The following is a 21,733-nucleotide window of genomic DNA, read 5'->3' as shown; positions in this document are numbered from 1 at the left end:
TTTCAGAAATAATTTGAAAGAATGGAATAATGTGTGTATGCACACGTCTCTGTCTCTGGGATAAGGATAAACACTTGTAGGAGCGTTTATCCTGGCAGGTTGGTTTTGATTTCTCTGTTTTTCTCCAGATCAGAATATTTCATCAAACAGAACATGATCAGATTTCATGATCAGAACAACAATACCTCTGGGAGCAAAGTAAGATGGCGACACTTCAGCAAATGAAGTCACTCACAATCACCCAAAGTGACGCCCAGTTTGGTGTTTGGTTTATATTCTGTGTGTCACTGTGGCTCAGCTAACATTATAGCAGTAACAGCAGCCTTTAAGTCAATGAACCATCAATTTGAATTTGTATTTGAGGAGGACAAAAACATCCCAGTGAAATGCAAACTGAGCCTGGCTGATCTGAAGTGTCTCTGCAGCAGAGGCCATGCTCTCACAGGAGGGCAATGATGCAGCTGCTGCAGCTCTGAAACCACAAAGAGCAGCTTTTAATGTTAGTTTGGATGAAGGTGCCACCAAATTAATGAACTTGATGCTGGTTTTTGTGGTGGAGGAGATGCAACCAATATTGCAGTGATGTAGCATAAATGCCATCCAAGGTGGAGCTACAGTAGTATAATTATGTAATAGATCAATAAATACCATAATTAAGTTTGTTATTAGTTTGATGAATTAATTAAACCAAATAACCAAAATCAAACAAAAATATTTTTAGAAAGAAAATAACATATTTTTGTACTCAGTGTTTACACTTTAGGAACAGTTTTCTAGAATACTCAAAGCTGCAGTATATGACAAAATAACAGCACCTGTTCATTTAAATTATGCTCATGTGTTAAGACACTAACTACTTGCAGACTGGAGCAGTCAGGGATCAAACCAGCAACCTTGCAATTAGTAGGTGAGTTGCTCTACATCCTGAGCTACAGCCACCCCTTGAGTCTGTCAAAGGTCAAACACAGAGAGGCAGACAACCATTCACGACCTGTGGGTCATTTCTCAAAAAAAGACACAGCACTGATATTTTAGTATGGTATAACTTTAAGTTAACTCTTAGCTACAGGCTTATCTGTACCATCTCTTCACTAAAAATAAATAAATGAAACATGATCTCATGAACTGCAGAACTAAAATGAGGAAGAGTGACTGAAGCTAAATGTGTGCTGCCTTCCAGAGAACAGATTTTAGCTCTGATAGCTGACAGCAGAGAGAGAGATCAGCTCTTTGCTGCTGCTGCAGACATGAAACACTACTGATCAGCAGTTTCCTCATGCAAGCCAGTCATTTTGTTAAAACACTGAGTTATAGAAATTGTGCTATATTCAATATAGGGCTGCATCTCTTTATATCTACCCATGTTTCCACAGTAAATTGAATGCATGCTGAGAAAAAAAGAAAGCACTACAAAAACATGTATTATAGCAAGCAGAGCAAATGTCCAGTTCCCCTTTACACATGCAGAGATGTGGCAGCAATAACAAGGCTTCAGTCACACCACAGCTAATGTGTTTTTAGTAGACATTCAGTTTCATACTCAGTAGATGTGCAGTCATACTGTGGGGAGAAGAAGTATTTGATACGCTGCTGATTTTGCAGGTTTCCTCACCTACAAAGAATGGAGAGCTCTGTAATTTTATCGTAGGTGCACTTCAACTGTGAGACACAGAATCTGAAACAAATCCAGAAAATCACATTGTATGATTTCTAAACAATTATTAGCATTTTATTACTGCCAATGATTTTGTAGTTCAAAGCAGTTTGTGATCACTCTCTAAAACCTGACAATGCTTCTGCCCCCTACAACATTACATCAGGGACAGTGTCAGAAGATGAGGCCCAGTAAGAGTCATTCTGTCAGAGTTTGAGTGAACAGTTGATCAATGAGTTAGCCTCAAAATACACTAACACCACTGATTCCCATCAAACTAGATAACAGGTTGTGGGAGGAGGGAGCAAAACTCAAGATTGCAGCACGCCTCAGGACTCTGCTTTCCACAACCACTTCTGGATCGCAGGAGTTCAGAGGCAGCTGCAGCAGAAGGTAATTGCACCACAGCCTCAGTTTATTGATTCTAGGCTTATTCACAGCTTAATATCCTAGTAGAAAGTCTCTCTGAAGCTCTTCTTGTCTCTGCACTGAATGCCAACACACCAAACTTCTCCAGCTGACCTTGTCCTTTCTGGAAATCAACATGAATTAATACAGTTTGTTGTTTTTGAAGCTCTTTGCTCTCCTCTGTGCTATAGATTTACTTCCAGCAGCCACAGTGCCCACTAGTCCTGAAACAGAAGCAATGGAAAATTACATCTCAGATTCCCGAGCCACCAGGATAATCAGACCTCCCTCTTCTCCAGTTGGTGCCAACTTGTTCTTCATGGAAAAAAATGAAGAACAAGTTGTCACGTTCTTCTAGAAAACATTGTAGAAATAGATGCATCAGCCTATGAGGTGGGCACCATCTTGTCCTGGGTAGTTAATAACAAAACGCATACATGTGCCTTTTTAATTTGGTCGTTTCTCTTTTGCAGAATGCAAGTACGATATGGAAAACTGCTGGCAGTGAAACTAGCCCTAGAAGAATGGAGGCACTGGCTGAAGAGAGCAGAACAACCATCATGATTTGGACCGATCATGAGAACCTTGAATACTTGCAGTCAGCCAAATGACTCGACTCTCTCCAAGCACGATGGTCCCTTCTTTGAAAGATTCAGGTTTGTCATTACTTATTGCCCAGAATCTTGAAATGTAAAACCTGATGCCTTGTCTTGCCAGTTTTCCACCACACACACCCACAAGTGACCTCAATCAGTCCTCCCTGCTGTGTGCTCAGAACAGTCACTAGAGGACCAAGGCGGACCATCCACAGGTTGTAGGACATCTGCTTCCTCTGCAGGTGTCAGAAACAAAGAGCTGACCACACACCGGGAACAGGAGTGAAGATAAATGATTGTAATACTGCCATCACACTTTATGAGCAAGATAAGAGGAGGACAGGACATGCAGCCGACCTTACAGTCATTTCAAACCCTGAATAAAAATCACCTTAAATTGAACCCTGCAGCATGATCCTGATCCACAGGACACTTTAAAAATAACTTACAAGTATCTAAAGAAAAATGAGGAAACAATTATGACCTGGAAAATATGTCACCTGACTTGAAGTAGCACAACTCCTTTGCATATCATAGAGAAAGGTAGGAATACAACACACAAGAAAGAAGCTTACATGTTTGCAGTGGACAGGAAATGTAAACACGTCACCAACTGCTGCGGTCAAAGCTACAGGAGCTGTTTGAGGGTGTAAAAGGAAGGAAGCACAGAGAGGCTGCAGCCAGAAGAAGAAGTCTGAGACAAACTCTGATCTTGTGTGTATTAAATGCAGCTTCTTTTTCTGCTTCTACTTCTCGTAGCTGCTGCTTCACTCTTTCTCTTTACAGGAAGTTTTCAGACGTGTCGCTGCTGGATGTGAGGATGGGACCCACTTTGCTCTGTGAGCTGGGCCTATTCTGTGAGTACATCACTGACTTCTATAGTTTGATTCATACTGACTGATAAACATGTTTCAGTGAGAAGAACAGAGTATCAGTCATTTGGAGCATTTCAGTTCATTTGAACAGAGGACTCTCATGTTTGTTATCAACATGGTTGTTTGTAGCCTGGATTAGATTTTAGTGCACTGACTCAGATTAGAGTGGAGCTGCTTTAGTTTATCTAAGAAAGGTTTGTTTCTTCATCTGTGATCATTTGATGCATTTTAATGCACCTTAATCTAAAATGCAGCCAATCACAGCAGCCACTGCTAAAAGCCCAAGTGTTTTATTTCTGCCATCTTTGAGTGTGTCTTTAGTTTGATGATGTCTGAAGTTTCTGCCTTTATTGTAGTGCTCTGTACGCTCCTCTGCACTGGACACGCTCAAGGTGACTGAACACTTTCACTTTTTCATTTCTTTCTTTTTATTAATAAAGATTCATCTCAGCCTGCTGCATCAATCTTATTATTTGTCAATATATGAACATACAGTATAAACACAGATGTTTCCTCCTATAGTGCATAAAAGTGTGTTAGATTGTTAATGCTGTGGTTGTGTTGGATTCTAGATGCTGTGTTAACTATTGAACCCAACTGGTCCAGTTTTTTCATTGGAGAGTTTGTTACCTTCATGTGTGACATGAATGAAGGAGCAGACACTGACTGGGAATACAAACTCAACAAGGATGGTCAAGAATTTGTCCTCTACAACACACACAAAGACTACAGATTACCAATAATATATTCAGATTACAGTGGTGAATATCAGTGTTCTGGTCGCAGGAAGAGCTCAAATTATACAAAGAGCAGTAACACTGTCTCTGTAACTGCATCAGGTAAGTCCTCAGTGACCAATAGCATAAATTTATGATCTCTGTTCAAATACTCTGAATCTGAATTATAAACACAGAGTTTATTTAATTATTGTTGTCATGGAAACTTTTTCTGATGCTGTGAAACTTTAACCAGGACGTCTGTATTTTACCTGTTACTTTGCTCACAGTGTACACAGCACTAAAATACTCAGACTCTGTGATCATCATTACTACATGCGTGTGTTTTAATGTAAAACAACAACTTTGGATAAAATTAAATTAAAATAAAAAAAGAACAAAAGAGGAAACATCAAAATCTTAAAATTTAAGGTGACTGATGTTTGTGTTATCTAAACCAAATCCAGACAGAGCCCCCTTAACCCACTATTGTGTGTCCTTCAGTGAACTGTATTAGTTACATTCAGTGTGACTTCTTCAGGTCAGAGAATGGACAAACAGTTAAACTGGGTTTATTTACAGATCTACAACCTGAGTTACTGTAGTTCTGTCACCATGTTGAGATAGAAATTAAAATGATCTCAAACTGCAGAGAAAAAACAAACAAAAAGTAAAGAAATGTTTAGATTTGCTGCAAATGGGAAGCTGCATAACATTAAAACATACTTTAAATTTTAATTGTTGAATAATTTTTGGATTCATAGTTAATTCTGTGTGCATATTTTCCCTTCTCTTTCATAACAGCAGATAAACCCAGGGCCACACTGACAGCAGGAACAACAATCATACCAGTAGGGGGCAGTGTGACACTGACCTGCTCTGTGGGGACCTCTGCTGAGTGGAAATATGAGTGGTTCAGACACACCCAAAACACCACTGAAGTTCAAATCAGAAGAGATGATCAACCAAACAGAGTTATCAGAGTATCTCAAGGAGGAATCTACAGATGCAGAGGAGGAAGAGGAAGAGACCCAGATTACTACACTGATATAAGTGCTGACCTCATCATTGAGATAACCTGTGAGTTCATTCATTACTGTGAATGCTGCAAAGCATTCACAGTATTGTTCTTGTACTCCAAAAACCTTTGGTCGCTAAAAACTCAAGCAGCGTTTGGGCTACAGACACCGTTCTGGTATCAAAACGTTCAGCCTGTTCTGGAGATTTGTGCTATTACTTTTCGTTTTTGTAACCTTTATAAAAGATATTGAACTTTTTATAATCTTCATTTTTGCCATTCAAAATAAATGGGGAAGTTTCAAATCCTTTTCAAATCCTTTCAGGCTTTAAAAGCTAATAACTTCAGCATACTTTCAGCTAGAAAAACCATTTAAGCTTTAAAATGAAGCCAAGCCTTTCAGCTATTCAGCTATTACTTGGTGTTTCAAAATCTTTTACGGTTTAAGCACAGTGAGCATTTAAGTTTAAGGTGTTTTTTCAGCCGTTTCAGCGTTTATAATGGTTGTGTATTGCGTTTGCTAGAGTGGGAGCCTGATTAGTAGAGTGGGAGACTTCAAAACTTTCAGGTGGAAAATGTATTTTAAACTGCCACTGTGTCCACACTCTTTGCGCTACAGCGATCATTTGATGCTCAAAATGTAGAACTGCTTCTCTAATTTCAAACAATGTGTCTCTAAACCCTGTCAAATGTACACTTTTTAAACTGTAAGCGTTCAAACAGAGGGAGTACCTTCCAAGTCCTTCATTAACCTCCATAGTAATTTCAGAGAGGTGATTTTCTCCAAAGCAGAAATGAGCACCTTTTTTAAACTGCTCCCCCGGCCACACTTTTGAACCCAGGAAAAGAAAAATTACACCACTGTTTAGAGCAGGTCCTTGTGACGCTCACAGTTCAAAAATGATTTTGATAGGAGCTACGGTTTTTGACTTAGAAGCAGTTATTTGACAGGTGCGCCGAGGCAAATTTGACAGAGTATATGCATTTCAGCGGGTAAGCAGTGCACCTGGCAGGTGTTTTCAATTGGTGCATTTACAAGCATTCAGCTTGGCAGAGCTCTCCAATATGTATGCTTGCAAACCTCACTGCTTGTGTGACACTACTGTTGGCTCAGTGGTAGAAAAGGGGACCATGAATGCACAAGAAGCAGACAGAGCAGGTTCAAGTCCTGCTTTACTCCAAACTTTAAAAATTTTCCATTGAACATTCATTCACCAGCTTACACTCTTTCAGCCAGATTTAAGCTCTTTGGAGCATTTCAGCTAGAGACACCATTTAGGTTTTAAAATAAAGCCAAGCCTTTCAGCTATCCAGCTGTTCAGCAGTTCAGCAATTCAGCAGTTCAGCAGTTGAAGCTCATTCAGCAAATAAAGTTTTAGTTCTTTGAAGCATTTCTTAGCATTTCAGCTGCAATCTTTCAGTTTACAGCATTCACAGTGCATTTTCTTCAGGAAATGCTTTTTCTAGTTTAGTTTGAAACATTCACTTATGATTAGCAAACATACAATGTTAAGTTTTCTCTGTTGATTTCATATTTCTGTTTGTATCTCAACTGTTAACATCTGTAAACAGTTTCCAATAAAGTTGCTGTAAAACAACAACACAACTGGACTCAGATATTCAGCGGTGAGACGATCACTCTGACATGTGAGGTGCAGGAAGGAGGTGAACCCACTGAGTGGGAGTATCAATGGAGAGGACCCAGACAAACCACACAGTGGACACACAATAATTATTGGACATTCAGAGTTTCTGAGTCCAGCAGTGGAGACTACATGTGTAAGAGTCGACGCAGAGATGACTCATATTCTTCAACAGAGTGGAGTGAAGCCTTCACACTGTCAGTAACAAGTAAGTCATGTTTGTTGTGTGATCAATGTTTTACAAATGTCACAATGGTCTACAAAGTATGTTACATTTTATTCAGAGCTGCAGCTGGTAGCAGCTCATTGTAGACAGTTTGTCAGACACTTTGTGTCATGAATTTTCAGGGAGGACGATGCTGATCTGTTGCTCCATCACTTGAGCACAACAATGAAATCATTTGATTCTTTTTCAAACTTCCTCAACAAATAAAAACAAAGCTGCAATTTATATAAAAAAAAAAAAAAAAAAGACTGAAAGTCATCCTGGCCTTTCATCTCATGTAAATACAGCCATATGTTAAAATAAAAAAAACCCACAGAAAGACAAACTGTCTGATTCACCATGACTGGGTTTAATACAAAAAGCAGTGATGAACAATGAGATTTGGAGCTTTGCTGAAAATATTCAAGGCTGAAGTCACAGCAGCTTCACCCTAAAAAAGACATCAGAGCAAAGCAGCAGATGGAGGAGAATCGAGGGAGGGAAAGAAAAACATCGAAATAATGGTACTGTTGTTATTGCTGCCACCCTCACCACCTGCAGACAGCTCTAGCAGGAGGATTGATCCCTTTCAAACCCACTCCCACACCCTGAGGAGCGGCCAGTTTATTAAGGACGACAGATTTGGTCTGATACTTGATTATTACTGTAAGAAGAAGCTGAGGTCATTTCTGTGGGAGGAAATCAGTGGACAGAACGTGTGGGCTGCACCTACCAAATATTGAAGATTTACCTGTGTGTGTGTGTGTGTGTGTGTGTGTGTGTGTGTGTGTGTGTGTGTGTGTGTGTGTGTGTGTGTGCGCGTGTGTCTAAATGTAAAGAAATAACGGACACGTCTGTTTTACTAACATGTTTTGTTAGATTTTGATTAGTTACTGTCTCTCTAACTGCATGTAGCCCACATACTACCTTGCTGTATGAATGGGCCCTGAGTTCTTTATGAAACAGTAATGATTACTTACTTTGTGATTTAGGAACTCAAGGGTATTGCTGTACATGTTATAATATCACACACACTTTAAGGTTTAAAATAATAATTTCCCCAGTTTAATTAGAAACACACATTTAAACAATATTTCTTCCCTCAGGTCTGCTAACAGTTTAAGCATATCGTACGTAGGCTGCCATGACAGACTGCTACTTCCGCTGTACGGTTTTATACTTCCGGTTACCCAAAGTTAGAGCCAGAGTTAATGACAAAATTGTGTTACTTTGTGCTGTAACGGGCGGCTTTATTAGTTGGAACATGAGCTCGGATTCAACTTGTGCTGTTGTCGGTTGTCACTGCATCAGTCTGTACATTTTTTCAAATTATTTTATTCTGTAAATTTGTTCTTTTTCCCCAAAATTATACTACCCAGTTGCACATCCTATTACCGTATTTTTTCCTTATGTTTTAAGTTTTCCTTTACTGTACAGCCTCTTATTTTTTTTACGTTATTTTACTTATAGTGTGACACTACAATGCGTGCCTTCATGTAAACACGTAGCAGTTAGCAAGATGACAGCTGCGTGTCTCCCCGATCACAGCCTTCAGCCAGTCCAGTGTTTCTGTTTCAGTGATCTGAACACTCTGATATCCAGATCAGTGATATACCTTCCACAGAATAGCTGCAGCATCACTACATGATTACCCTAATCAGCGATACAGGAACAGCTGACTGTCTCCACCGCTCCACTTTCCCTTAGCATGACCCATGCTAAGCGCTTATCTTGGCCGATGCTCTGTATCGGCTCTACAGCTGCTTTAAGGGAAATAATGTTGCCTTGTTTGTTGAGCATTACTTTATTGATTTTATTGCTTTGAAGGTAATCTGCTGCTCTTATAATTACGGGATTCCTCGCCATCAACGCCTTCGGAAAAAACAAGGTAACTGATAATGCCGATGTAGCTGACTTGGGGCCATAATTTCATGTCATCTACACACGTGACGGGTGAGGCACTGTTACCTCGCTGCTGTTTAAAACATCCTTGCAATGTATCCACCTCCGATGTGGTACCATTTAGGCCAGGTAAAAGAAACTGCAGTGTCAAAATGTTCAAATGAACGGCAAGTGTGTAAGCCCGTAACCGTAAACAACAGCGCAAAAGTAAGTAAACTACCGGCTTCTGCTATGAATTATGGGTAATGGCACGAAGTCAGGAATAATGTGGATATATAAAACTCAATAGTCCACAATAATGTGCTACCTAGTGTTGTAGTACTCGAGATTGGTCTTGGTCTCGAGACCGGTCTCGAGACCGCTTTTTGATGGTCTCGGTCTTGTCATGGACTCGACCGCATTTGGTCTCGGTCTTGTCATGGACTCGGACCTTGCGGACTCGGGATTTTATTTCAAGACCAGTCAAGACCACAGCTGTGGAAATATCACTAAATTGCCAGAATACTGTCCAATTTATTTGTTAACATCTTTGCTTTTATTGGATGCAAAACGTACTGATTCAAATCCCACAACGATTGCGCTCCTCTGCCTCTCAAAGGAGCGCACCTCACAGACTCCGCCCCGGCTAGGTCGCTGCTATTATCGCTGCTTACGTCTGTATCATTTCGCCGCAGTTTGCAATCTACCACAGAGCACGGACAGTTTCATTCACAATGTGTATGTTTGATCTCACTATGGTCACGCGTGTGCTGCATAAATCGAAATAACCGCATGAACACGAAGAGAAGTAAGAGGGAAAATGAAGATCAAAGGAAAATTTCAGGCTTCCGATTCAACAAAAAATCCCAGCATGAAAGGTAAATACCAACCTTCATGTATTTTGATACACAAACTAAAAATTTAATGCAAGTTTTAGGGCTGCAACGATTCTTGGAATAACACAATTCGATTATTAAAAATCCTCGACACAAATTTGTTGCTTTGATGTTTGGTTTCAGCTCTGCAGCTCAGGTGTCTCTGTGTAAGCGGAGCATTTCCAAAAAAACAAAAACAACCCTTTAACACGAGTGGATCGCTGAGATGTTTTTTCACGCCCCTACTTCTCTGTGCTGTGAGTGCGCATGTTTGAATGTGCGCGCGTGTTGTGCAGAGGATGTCAGCTGTTATTTTTTTCTTTACGTCAGCTGTAGCCACCAGAACAGATCTATAACCACAGTGTACTGGGGAAAGGGGGGCTGCCATTAGCACTAGCAATCGTTCGGTGCCCCCTCCACCACCATCAGTACAGAGGGGCTCCTTCAAAATGTTTTTATCAACCACCTGATCAGCAACATGAAGAACAGAGAACTTTGTAGCTGCTCCATCCACCCTGTTTGTTTCACACAGAGAAACATCTGCAGTACGGAAGTTAAAATATGCTGATGAATTGTTAAAATGAAAAATTATTTCTTATCCAATTACTTGATTAATTGACGGAGTAATCAATTAAATACTTGATTACTAAAATAATTGATAGTTTATGCTCACAATATGGTGGCTGATATTCAAATGTAGGAAATGCTATTAGCAGCCGAGGAATCTGGATTATGTTTTTGTTGTGTATTTTTTTATGTGATTTCTGCAAACACAGTGGAAGGAAACGGCACTCTGGGACACATTAAATGCGTGATGTATAAACGTAACTTTTCTGGATTATATGTAAAAATGATCATTCTATCAATCTAATAAGGCCTGATTTAGAGTTCTGCATTGATCCTTTGTGTATAACTGAAAATCCTCTCTGAAGCAAACCTGACATGCACCTCGAGAAATGTAACTACACGTCCAAAAAAACTGATTACTGCTTTCTGGTTATGTCTTAGGCCCCATCACTCAATTAACAAGTGGGAGCGGCATTTAGTGGTTAGTATTAGCTTACTAATTAGCATTAGCATTAGTGCTGGGGTGAGAAATATTTCTTGCTAGAACCCGGAAGTTACCATGGCCACCACCAATGGTAACAGCAGAGAAGTAAGTAAGTTGTTTCTCCGCCATTAGTACATTGAGCTAGTGGTGGGCAGATTGATCCTGATATCGATAATATGGATGCCAACGTTGTATTGGTATTGATCAATATCAGTGTGATGAGATCGATACTTTGGCTTCAGTTTCTCTCCTGTATGCAGTGCTGCGGTTTCATCAAAGATGCGAGCTGACTGTCTAAGTGTCGCTCCTGTCACAGCACAGAGCACTTTGCTCCTCCCCTCCCCACAGTGTTTTGTTATACTGTCATGTGATGCATAACATATTTTATTTGGGAAAAAAAAGGATTTTGCTATGAAACATTTAAATCAAATTTAAATGTAAATTTGTAGAAAATTAGTGAATGAAGGAACATTTTTTATAAAATTTTTTTATTATACTTTCTGAAAAATCTACCTGGAAAAAAGTTTGCATTTGTTCTTGAGTGATGATTTTGTACACTTAATTTATGAAAAAAAATTCCAGACATCAATGTATGGGGAAAATTGTTTTATTCTATTGTTTCAGAACAATAACTTTTATTTTGATAAAGTATTTTCTACTTACATATAAACTTTGCCCAATTCTATCCTGGGTTTTAACTAATTAATGATCCAAAGGAAAAAAATCTCAAACCAGTTAAACTTCATGGAAATTCTTCATAATTATTAAAAAGTATTGGTATCAGTATCGGTGATAATGGCCCTGTGGCATAGGATCGATACCAAATTATGAAGTGTTGCACACAACTACATTGAGCAGCATACACCAGGAGTGATTGACAGTGCTAAGACCCTCCTCCTGGCTCTGACTGGTTGTTTTTGACTGGGAGCGGTTCAGGGAGGAGGTGGAGGAGCTCCATTTTTTTCGCAGATTATCGGTCTCATACTGTCTGACATGGTGACAGTTTTAACAAATATGTAAAAACCAGATTTTTTATAAAAGTTACATCCTGCAGCTTTAATCTGTATAAGATTAAAGGCTTTAGTTCTTACTGTCGATGAGTGTTTGCCATTTTTTCAGTTTTACACATTTAGCTATGTGGTTTTGAAAAAGCACCCATTTTTACAAAGGTTGTTGGTTTAAAAACAACACAACTTTATGCATAGTTTATGAAAGGCAGAGAATAGTTAAGACTATTGTGATGAACTATGAATAATTGTTTTACATTCTGTGATAAATGATCTTTATTTAATACCCAGGAGTATTAAATAAAGATGGTTATATTTATTTGAGCTGTGAGTTTTTAATATCAGGGTAATTTTATGGGAATGCGGATCTTTCAGATCAATTTGAGAAGTGATTTTGATCATTTTTCACATTTTATTGTGTCATGTAGTGTCAGGCACTGGTCTTGGTCTTGTCTCGGTCTCGCCCCCCCTCGGTCTTGGTCTCGACTGGTCTCGGACCCTAAAAGTCTTGGTCTTGTCTCGGTCTCGATACCCTCTGGTCTTGGTCTTGTCTCGGTCTCGGGTTAGGTGGTCTTGACTACAACACTACTTAAAAGCAACAACAGCACACACACTCTTCATAGTATTTTAAATTCCTTCAGTTTGCTCCAGGTTATCAGTCAGATCTTCTCCAATCCCGTCCCATGCTGCTCACTTAGCTGCAAATATCAGCAGCTTCTAGTTATTCCTAATTGCTGATTGGCTCGTAGGTGACCACTCATTCTGAGTCACAGCTCTGAAACTCTGGATTAGGTCATCGTCCTCCTTTTCTTCAGATCCCAGTGGAAAACAAGGTTCTTCTCATCAACTTTTCAGCTTCAGATTACTTTCTGTTTGTTGTGTCAGTGTATCTCATTTACTATCATTATTTTATTTTTATTATTATTTACTATTTTCATATTTTTTTAATACTGTATTATTTATTAAATCATTACTTTTTATTGTTAAATCATTTGTATTGTTTCTTTGATAATTTTACTTTGGTTTATTCTGCTTAAATGTGTTAAATAAATAAATTGATCTGACTGTTTGTCAGCTTTTTCTAAAAGTCTGCACCAGCTGATCTGACTGAAACAATTGTGTTTGATTGTGTCACAGATGATCCTGATGCTCCTATCCTGGTGAGTCCTGTTCATCCTGTGACTGAAGGAGCTTCTGTTAATCTGAGCTGCAGTTTGAGGACACAAAAAATACTTTCCAATGTGTTTTTCTACCACAATGACAAACTTATTCAAAGTGATACCCGAGAGGAGCTGAAGATCTCTGCAGTGTCAAAGTCTGATGAAGGTTTCTACAAGTGTGAATACTCAGGAAGAGAGTCACCACAGAGCTGGATGTTAGTTAAAGGTGAGCAGGATCAAAGCATTTGATGAATATTTGGAAATATTTTGATGACTGAGAAGGAAAATATCCAATATAATTACAGTTTATTAATAATTGTGTGTTGTTACACTAACTGTGTCAGCAGCTGACAGCTCTTCAGCTCCTGTGTGGCTGATTGTTGGACTGGTTTGTGGAGTCTCTCTCCTCATTATTCTCCTGCTCTTGTTGTATCGCTGCAGAACGACCAACAGTGAGAACTTTTCCTTTACTTACTACAAACTCTTCATTCATTCAGATACACAAATGCATCATGAGGTCTGTGAAAGCAAATGTCTTCTTTCCATTTTTAATAAAGGTCCTGCTAATGAGCAGACGGTGAATCAGGATGAACATCAGCAGCAAGTGTACTCCTCTCTTCTTCATGGTTAGTTTTTCATCTACTTTAAAATATTCTGATGCTCTTTGCATCCAGACTGTAATTATTACATCTGCTGCAGTTTGAACTCTGTTGAAGGAAACAAGAATACTTGTTTGAAACTGTGTTTAAATTAGTATCACAGACATGAGGTGACTGATTTTCTCTGACCTGTAGGTGATTGTTGTGTCTATGAGACAATCAGAGGCTCTGAAAACACTGAAAATGGTAAAGTACACACTTTCATTAATACAGAGTTTGTGGAAGCTGGATGATTATACAATAACTGTGTTTAACATTAAAGTCAATAAGATGATTATTATATCTGTGATTCAGCTCAAAGTCATTAACAAGACGAGTGAGTGCACAAACTCTGAGATTTGAAATGTAAAATCTACATTGTTAATTATTCTGACTGATAATAAATGCAAACAGAGGGTGTTTGTTTTTAAATGTTTTCATTTGATCACCTCAACAGGACAACGTGGTGACCCAGAGGAGAGCTCTGACTACTATAATGTGAATCCAAATTCAGCCACAGCTCTAAAATCTTAACAGCAGCTCTTTAGCTGTTTTTATCTTTTTCTCTTTAAAGGAACTTAAAAACTTGACGTCACTTTGAGTGAAAAGGAGCAGATTTTTCATTCAAAGCAATGATCCTGATAGCCTGAGTTTATATTTCCTTCAGAAAGAATCCCTCAGTGTGTTTCGCTCGTTTATCTTCCTTTAAATCAGAGGAGTCCAAACTATGGCTCACGGGCCAAACATGGCCCATGCTCAGATTTTTTTATGGCCCATGCATCTTGTCCATACATGTTATTTTTGGCCCATCGGCCCAAGCAATGAATTCAACTCAGCATGTAATTCCAAAAAGTGATTTTTGGAAAGTGCCAATAAAAAACAAAAAACGATGTATTTAAACTGGTGTAAATGACTTTTTGGCTCCAATCTGTCAAACATATGTCATTCTGTAATTTCCCTATTGTGGGATCAATAAAGTATCATCGTCATCATGAATGATATCAATTCATTCTGAGTGAGAACAAATCCTGTCACAGGTAGAAGCTGCAATTAAATTTTGGCTAAGCAGCTTTTATATATTTTTATTTATCAGGAAAAATTTCATTTTTTTCATAGAGATCTGGTCAAGGGGGCAGCAGAAGTTACAACACATATAAAATCACGGTTCTATAAAGATAGTTGAAGAGGACAGAAAGGAGCAGCTTGATTATAATGTAGATACAGTAACATAGTCATAAAGATACTTGCAAAACAGGTCATTTCTTTATTTTATTCATAAGGCCTTCATAAATTCTCTTGACTACAGTCTAATTACCAATTTAAGCAGAGATATTATACATCAAAAACATAAAAACATCACTTTTTGGTACAACACCAGCAGCTGGATAAGATCAAGTTTCCAGAGATGAACATTTGCATAGAAAATGTTCATCTTGTTTGGCTCCACATGTTTGTGAATGCAGATTTTTCTCTGTTCTGAACTTAAAGAAGAACTGCTTGAGATCCAGACTGAGTGACTCCACCTACGTGACATTTTACACACATCTACCACTGCTCTGGAGTCAGACCTGCGCTGTGTACCTGTGTGTCCTCCACAGTAGTGTCAGTATCTTACCTGTTGCTCTGTTATCAGGATTACACAGCAGTATTTTACAGTTTCTGTATGTTTTAAATTTCAGTTGGTAATTCAGAGCTTTATGCTCTACATTTGGTTACTTCATGTTTGTTTGCTGAATGGAAATGAAAGTATTAAATAACACTATTTATAAGCATCTTTGATTCTTTAAAATAACGTCATCAGGGACTGTTGGCCCTCGGGCACTTTCACATTGTCAAATCCTCCATGAGACAAGTTTGGACACTCCTGCTGTCGATCATAATTTTAATGCATTTAAATGTGCTGTAGATCTGTTTTTATGTTTTTAACTATTTCTTTGATTTTGCATATAAGTACTTTGTACCTTTGTTAAGAAAAGTGTTCTATAAATAAAGTTTGTTGTTGTTGTGTGTCAGAGTGAGTACATACACAGCTGTTCAGTGTTGTGCATGAATCCACTGAAAGAGAGCGTTCATTTAAAGGCACTCATTGTTAAACAGTTCACAATGTTCTAAAATAAACTAAAATTATCAACATGATGGGAAGTAACAGCTGCTCTGACGTTATGCTCATCACGCCTTTTTACTGTGTTTTCCCAGTTTTCTCAGGGAGGTCCGGCCTGTACTTTCATGTAATACAGATTTAATTTGTCACCAGTGTTGCCAGATCTTGCGATAGAAACAAGGCCAAAAAAAGCCCAACTGGCAACCCACCACATCGTGTAAAACTGAGGCCGCTTTTAAACAGTATAGCTTTATAGCAGTATAGCTCATTTTATTGTTTTGTCTGTGTGTTTTGGAGCAGTGAAAGTCATGTTTCTTAGCCTCATAGAAGAGAAGGGTGCACAGTTTTTTTGTGTGTGTGCTTCTGAGTATTAGCATGTTGAGTTCAATCAGCATGGTGAGCACATAATTCACACTTGCAAAATCTGCAGAGTGCCTTTCATACGTCTCCCATCAGGACTGCAGCTACTTTCTGAGGTTTTTGCGGACACATATACCTCTTGTGAGGCGCTCCTATGCATTGCATAATGCATATCCACTTTTCACGCCAGACTCCCATCCGAGCTCAGATCCATTCTTTAGTTCGCTCTCTTTCTGCCACTCTTTATTAGATTTTTTCTATATTTTCCCCACTTACAGGAACTCATTATGCTGCCTCCTCACTCTGGGATGTTATGAGTGTTTGGTTGGTTGTGCACCCGGTCAACTTGGGCGGGAGGGATAAACAGGAAACGGGGGCTTGGAAGGGACAAACTACCGCCCCATAATTGCTTTAGTATGGAGTTCAATGAGTTTCACTCGGAAAGAAAGTCAATCCCAAATAAGCAACTTCACTTTCAAAAACAAAAAAACAAGCCCAAAAAAATGTTTGTTTTTTGAAGTAAAAATCCTGCTTCATCAGTACTTCATCAATACTTCATCAAGCTGCAGGTTTACTTCTTTCTGATGTTCCTGTTAGCCAGGAACGTCACATCTGTCACAGCTGCTGTCTTGTGCTCCTTGTCAGTCACCACTGTGTGTGGCTGGTTAGTCAGCAGCTGCTTGTCAGTCTGGAGCTTGAAATACAACAGGATCTTAACCCTCTTTTTCTCAGCCACTGTGGCAGGTGTGTCCCACTGCAGTGCTGGCAGCATGTGATCAAACATGAACATGGTCAGATCTGCCAGCTGCAGATTTTTCAAAGCAAGAATAAACTCTAATAGAACAATCCATGTGATCAGGCCTTTGATTGATCACCTGTTACTGATGTCTCTTAAGATGAGCTGTTTCTGAACCTCTGATACTCTCAGCCAGCAGAGTCCTTCATATAACAGCTCAGTGTCACACTGGTTGTGCTGGATGCTGCCAGAGTGCCTTCAGCTTTAACTCCTGTAAGTTAGTGACATGTTAGACGGCCTGTAGTCTAAACTATTATAATTCAAACACAAACTGATGGAAAATATTTTGTCACAAAGCAGTGAAGCTGTTTCTGTGTCTGCTCTCCTCCATTCATGGTGGCTCAGTCTTTCTGACATTAGAATCAGCAGTGCTCTTCATTCTTACATTGTGGTTTCCCTCACACCAAAACACTTTCACAAACTAGTAGAATCACTGCAAAGGGGAACTTCACATGTTCTGGTGCTTCATTGTGTCTCAACATGTTCAGATCATCTTGGTCTTAACTTGGATTTGTCAGATCTTTATGTTTAGATTCTGATAATTACAAAAAAGGTACTTTATGATCCACAGAGTACACAAGACAATCACATATGTGACCCACTCTGGCAAAATGAGTCACAAGTGACAGGAGATAATTCTTAAGAAAATTAATCAGCACTGAATTGTGGGTCATTGTGGGTTCACAAGATGTTCTTAGCAACAAGAGAGAGACGGCTGACATGTTTTGAGGACTATTATAGGCTACCAGTGAAATCATCATTAACATGACTTTGAATATGTAATATGCAAAGTAATTTAATGATAGCATCTTTAAACTCCTGTGTGTGCAGTACTAGTGGGGATGCAGGTGATTTTTGTGTGTTTGAAAATTCACTCTGAAGTGGCTGCAAATGGAGAACACTGTACTTTTAGTTTTTCCTGATTGTTGATTTATGATGTTCTCATTTAGTCCTTCTGTGTTCACTTTGTTTGCTCCCCGATGAGTTAAGGAACATTTGAAGTTATTTATTATGAGTATTTAGTCTCACAGAGACTTCAGGTCATTGTGTAAGGTCTTGCATGAACACGCTGTAAATGTTTCTGTAACATTGAAATCATTAGAGAATCTGTCCCTCTCTCTACCCACAAAATCACACGTGAATGAATTTTTTCTTCATGCAACCATCAGATCACATTTCTCACAGAGAACACTTTACTCAAATATAATCACTGGGTTGTGTTTAGAGCTGGCAGCCAGCAGAGGGCACAATTTCGCCATTTTTCATTGATTGTAATGAATTCATCTGCTTGGCTGGGTGTTAAATATTTCCAGAGCTGTGATGATAAAGAATAAAAATTTTGACTTCAGAGTCTATTATTTGTCATGGTGTTGCAGAAGCTAAAGATCCCTGTCTGTTGTAAATGTAGCTGAAACTGTGCCTAAAGAACAAGTTCAGATACAAATCAAAGTGTGATGAGTCTATGAAGTGAAGGAGGAGGAAGTATTATTTTGACAGAGTATCAGTGAATACTTACAGAATGGTTATGGATTGTACTGTGTGAGCTCCAACATCACTGTGCAAAGTGTGTTTGTAGCTCTTCACAGCAGTTTTATTTATAACATAAATGTAGACCCAAGCTTGTGATGATGGCGCCGGTGAGGTCAGCAGCCGTCGTACCTGCTCCTACGCTTTGTTTGTTTATATTAGGTTTAGCTCTAATTTTGGACTTTATAATTCCGCCTGCTCTGTGTCATATCACGTATGACAGACAGACTCTTTTTAATATCAGAATACAGCACTCTGGCTGTATTCTGACACCTTTTTCTCCCGACCCGACTTGGCCTCAGGAAATACTGCGTTTCCAGTGGGCCAGCTCAAACAAAGGACCCAGGTCACGGACAAGGCCCCGAGGGAAAAGAGCCGGCGTAAGAGAGAGGCTGAGGTGCAGAGCGCACCAAACGCCACTGCCGAGCATCCTGTTGGCTAATGTCCAGTCACTGGATAACAAGCTGGACGAACTCAGGGCCAGGATACAGTTTCAGAGGGACATAAGGGACTGCAACATCATCTGTCTCACGGAGACATGGCTGACCCCCCTCATACCGGACCACGCCGTACAGCCGTCGGAGTTCTTCAGTGTTCATCGCACGGACAGAACGAGTGAGTCTGGAAAATCAAGAGGAGGAGGTGTGTGCCTAATGATTAATAACAACTGGTGTGACAGTAGGAATGTTGTCCTTCTGAAACAATCATGTTCACCTAACCTGGAGCTCCTAACCCTGAAATGCCGTCCCCACTACCTGCCCCGCGAGTTCACTTCGGTCATCTTCAGCGCCGTCTATATTCCACCTCAGGCGGACACAAACACTGCACTATCCGAGCTACATGAGGCGATTTCCACCTATCAGGCTAACCAGCGTGATGCGGCTCTCATCGTAGCCGGGGACTTTAACAGTGCAAACTTGAAAAAGGTGATACCTTTTTTTTTTGTCACTGTAGCCCCTTAACTGGCAAGGGCCCGGTGACGGGCCGTTTGTAGTCCCTTTTATATGGCAGGCTAGACCCTCCCATTTTTATTGACACGTCATTCGGCCAATCATGTAACTGGCTGCACCAAATCACCTGACAAAGCTACGTGACGCCCTCTGAGTATTATTGGCTCTGGGAAACCCATTTCTTAACATGATTGGCCGAATGAGGTGTCAGTCAAAATGGGCGGGTCTAGCCTGCCATATAAATGCACTTCATTCGGCCCGCGGACCAGACGCAGCCGATTAATAGGCTATGAAATGGGTTGTTCAGAGCCAATAGTGACCAGAAGGCGTTATGTAGTTTTTGTCAGGTGATTTTTTTGCTGCCAGTTAAGGGGTTAAGGAAGCTTTCAGAGAGGAAGTCGAGATGCGTCACTGCTGAGATCACGCGAGAGCTGTGCGTAAGTAATATGGCGGTATATTAAACAAACCGGTGCAACTCAGGTAAATCAAACCAATATATTTATACCAAAATAGTATTATTCCTAATACTAACCTCTGCCTATTAATTCTTTCAATATAACAAACTGGACGAGGAAACATTGGACAGCCTGGAGAGCTACGTCGACGAGTGCTTTGTTAACTTCGTGATGGGCAAACCTCAAAAAAATCCCGCTACCACGGCCACACCAACTTCTAAACGCACTCGTTCCGAGTGCTCAACAAGCACATCCACATTATCCCCAGAGAAAAGCTTCACTGATGTCCTGGACTCCATCGACAAGAAGCTAACTAGCCTAGATGCCCGACTTGCCTTGGTGGAGGTTCTCCACAAGGAATTCCAGCAATTGAGGGTGTCGTTGGAGTTTAGCCAAGAGCAGGTGGCGTCGCTCGCTGTCGAGAACCAAACGCTGAGGGATACCGTGAAACAACTCACCGATGGGATGACACAGCTGACCGGGGAAAACAAGAAAATGAGGGAGACCATTCTGGACATCCAGGCTCGGAGCATGCGGGACAACCTCATCTTCTCCGGGATCCCAGAGCAAGCAGAGGAGGATGCCGAAGCCTCGGTTCGCGAATTCCTCCAGCATCAGCTGAAACTCCCGAGTGAAGCGGTAAAAAATATAACTTTCCATCGTGTTCACCGGCTCGGAGGTAAGAAGCCCGATAACAAACGGCCTCGGCCAATTGTAGCTAAATTTGAGCATTACAAGCAAAAAGAGCAGGTCAGGAGTCGGGGCAGAGAGCTGCGTGGAACACACTACAGTGTTAATGAACAATTTCCAAAAGAGATTCTCGATCGGAGGCGAGTATTATTTCCAATAAGGAAGAAATACATCACTGAGGGCGTCAGAGCTACGGTAGCTGTAGATAAGCTTTATGTTAACGGTCAGCTGTACAGGGACCGGGAGGTTACCCCATGGCTTTATTAGGAGCAACTTCATGTTAATTTAAAGCATGTAATTGATTAGATAAGAGGTAAACTTAAACCGCGGCCGGTCTACAGGTCTGTATATAACAATTAATGCACAGCGCTTTGTTTTGTTATCATGTTGTTTTTTTTCTTTTTTTATGCTTGGCTCTTTGGTGTTTGCACTGTTTCATTTCTCTCTCACTTTACACTCCTTTTTCTTCTTCTTTTTTTGCACCCAACATGTTTGCCACACGGACATACAGCACACACACTGCCATACAGGATACACAGTCATGCAGGACACGTACACATGCGCACACAAGGTCATGGAGGACACATGTGAGGACGCGCGCACACATCTTTAGTAAACACACAACACTTCACCGGTTAATCTAAACATGAGCACACTCAAGTTTGTCTCATGGAATGTACGCGGAGTTGGTTCAAGGGAAAAGAGAGTGAAAATTATTAATCGGTTAAATGATTTACAGGCTGACGTTGTGTTTCTACAGGAGACACATGTGTCCAGAACATCTGCGCACACACTCTCCTCTCCACAGTTCCCTCACATGTACTCAGCCTGCTACAACTCCAAACAAACAGGTGTAGCCATATTGATTAACAAAAAGATAAACTGCATCATTAGAAATACTACATCAGACCCAGAAGGTAGATTTATAATACTCAATTTAACTATTCAAAATATAGATTTATGCATTGCTAGTATATATGGGCCAAATGTTGATGACCCCTCCTTCTTTCATACCTGCTTCACTTTACTGTCCGATCACTCTGACACCACACTTATAATAGGAGGAGACTTCAACCTGGTACTTAATGCAGATATTGACAGGCTCAGTACAGCAGTGAGTCAAAGGA

General features: G+C 40.0%; 1 protein-coding gene across 1 annotated transcript in view; it reads left to right on the top strand.

Annotated features, from left to right (window-relative positions):
• The first annotated feature begins 3,395 nt into the window (after positions 1-3,395).
• LOC115777562 (Fc receptor-like protein 5) overlaps positions 3,396-21,733 on the top strand; it is a 59,113-nt gene continuing 40,775 nt past the window's right edge. Inside the window, exons 1-5 of the mRNA XM_030725492.1 lie at positions 3,396-3,515; positions 3,890-3,925; positions 4,106-4,372; positions 5,057-5,329; positions 6,840-7,118. Of these exons, the coding sequence (XP_030581352.1) occupies positions 3,479-3,515; positions 3,890-3,925; positions 4,106-4,372; positions 5,057-5,329; positions 6,840-7,118 (892 nt within the window). The 5' untranslated portion in view covers positions 3,396-3,478. The remainder of the gene's footprint in view (positions 3,516-3,889; positions 3,926-4,105; positions 4,373-5,056; positions 5,330-6,839; positions 7,119-21,733) is intronic.

Source organism: Archocentrus centrarchus, unplaced genomic scaffold (assembly GCF_007364275.1).
Source record: "Archocentrus centrarchus isolate MPI-CPG fArcCen1 unplaced genomic scaffold, fArcCen1 scaffold_57_ctg1, whole genome shotgun sequence".
NCBI lineage: Eukaryota > Metazoa > Chordata > Actinopteri > Cichliformes > Cichlidae > Archocentrus > Archocentrus centrarchus.
Note: the sequence above shows the minus strand (reverse complement) of the source record. Positions and strands in the feature narration are given on the sequence as shown.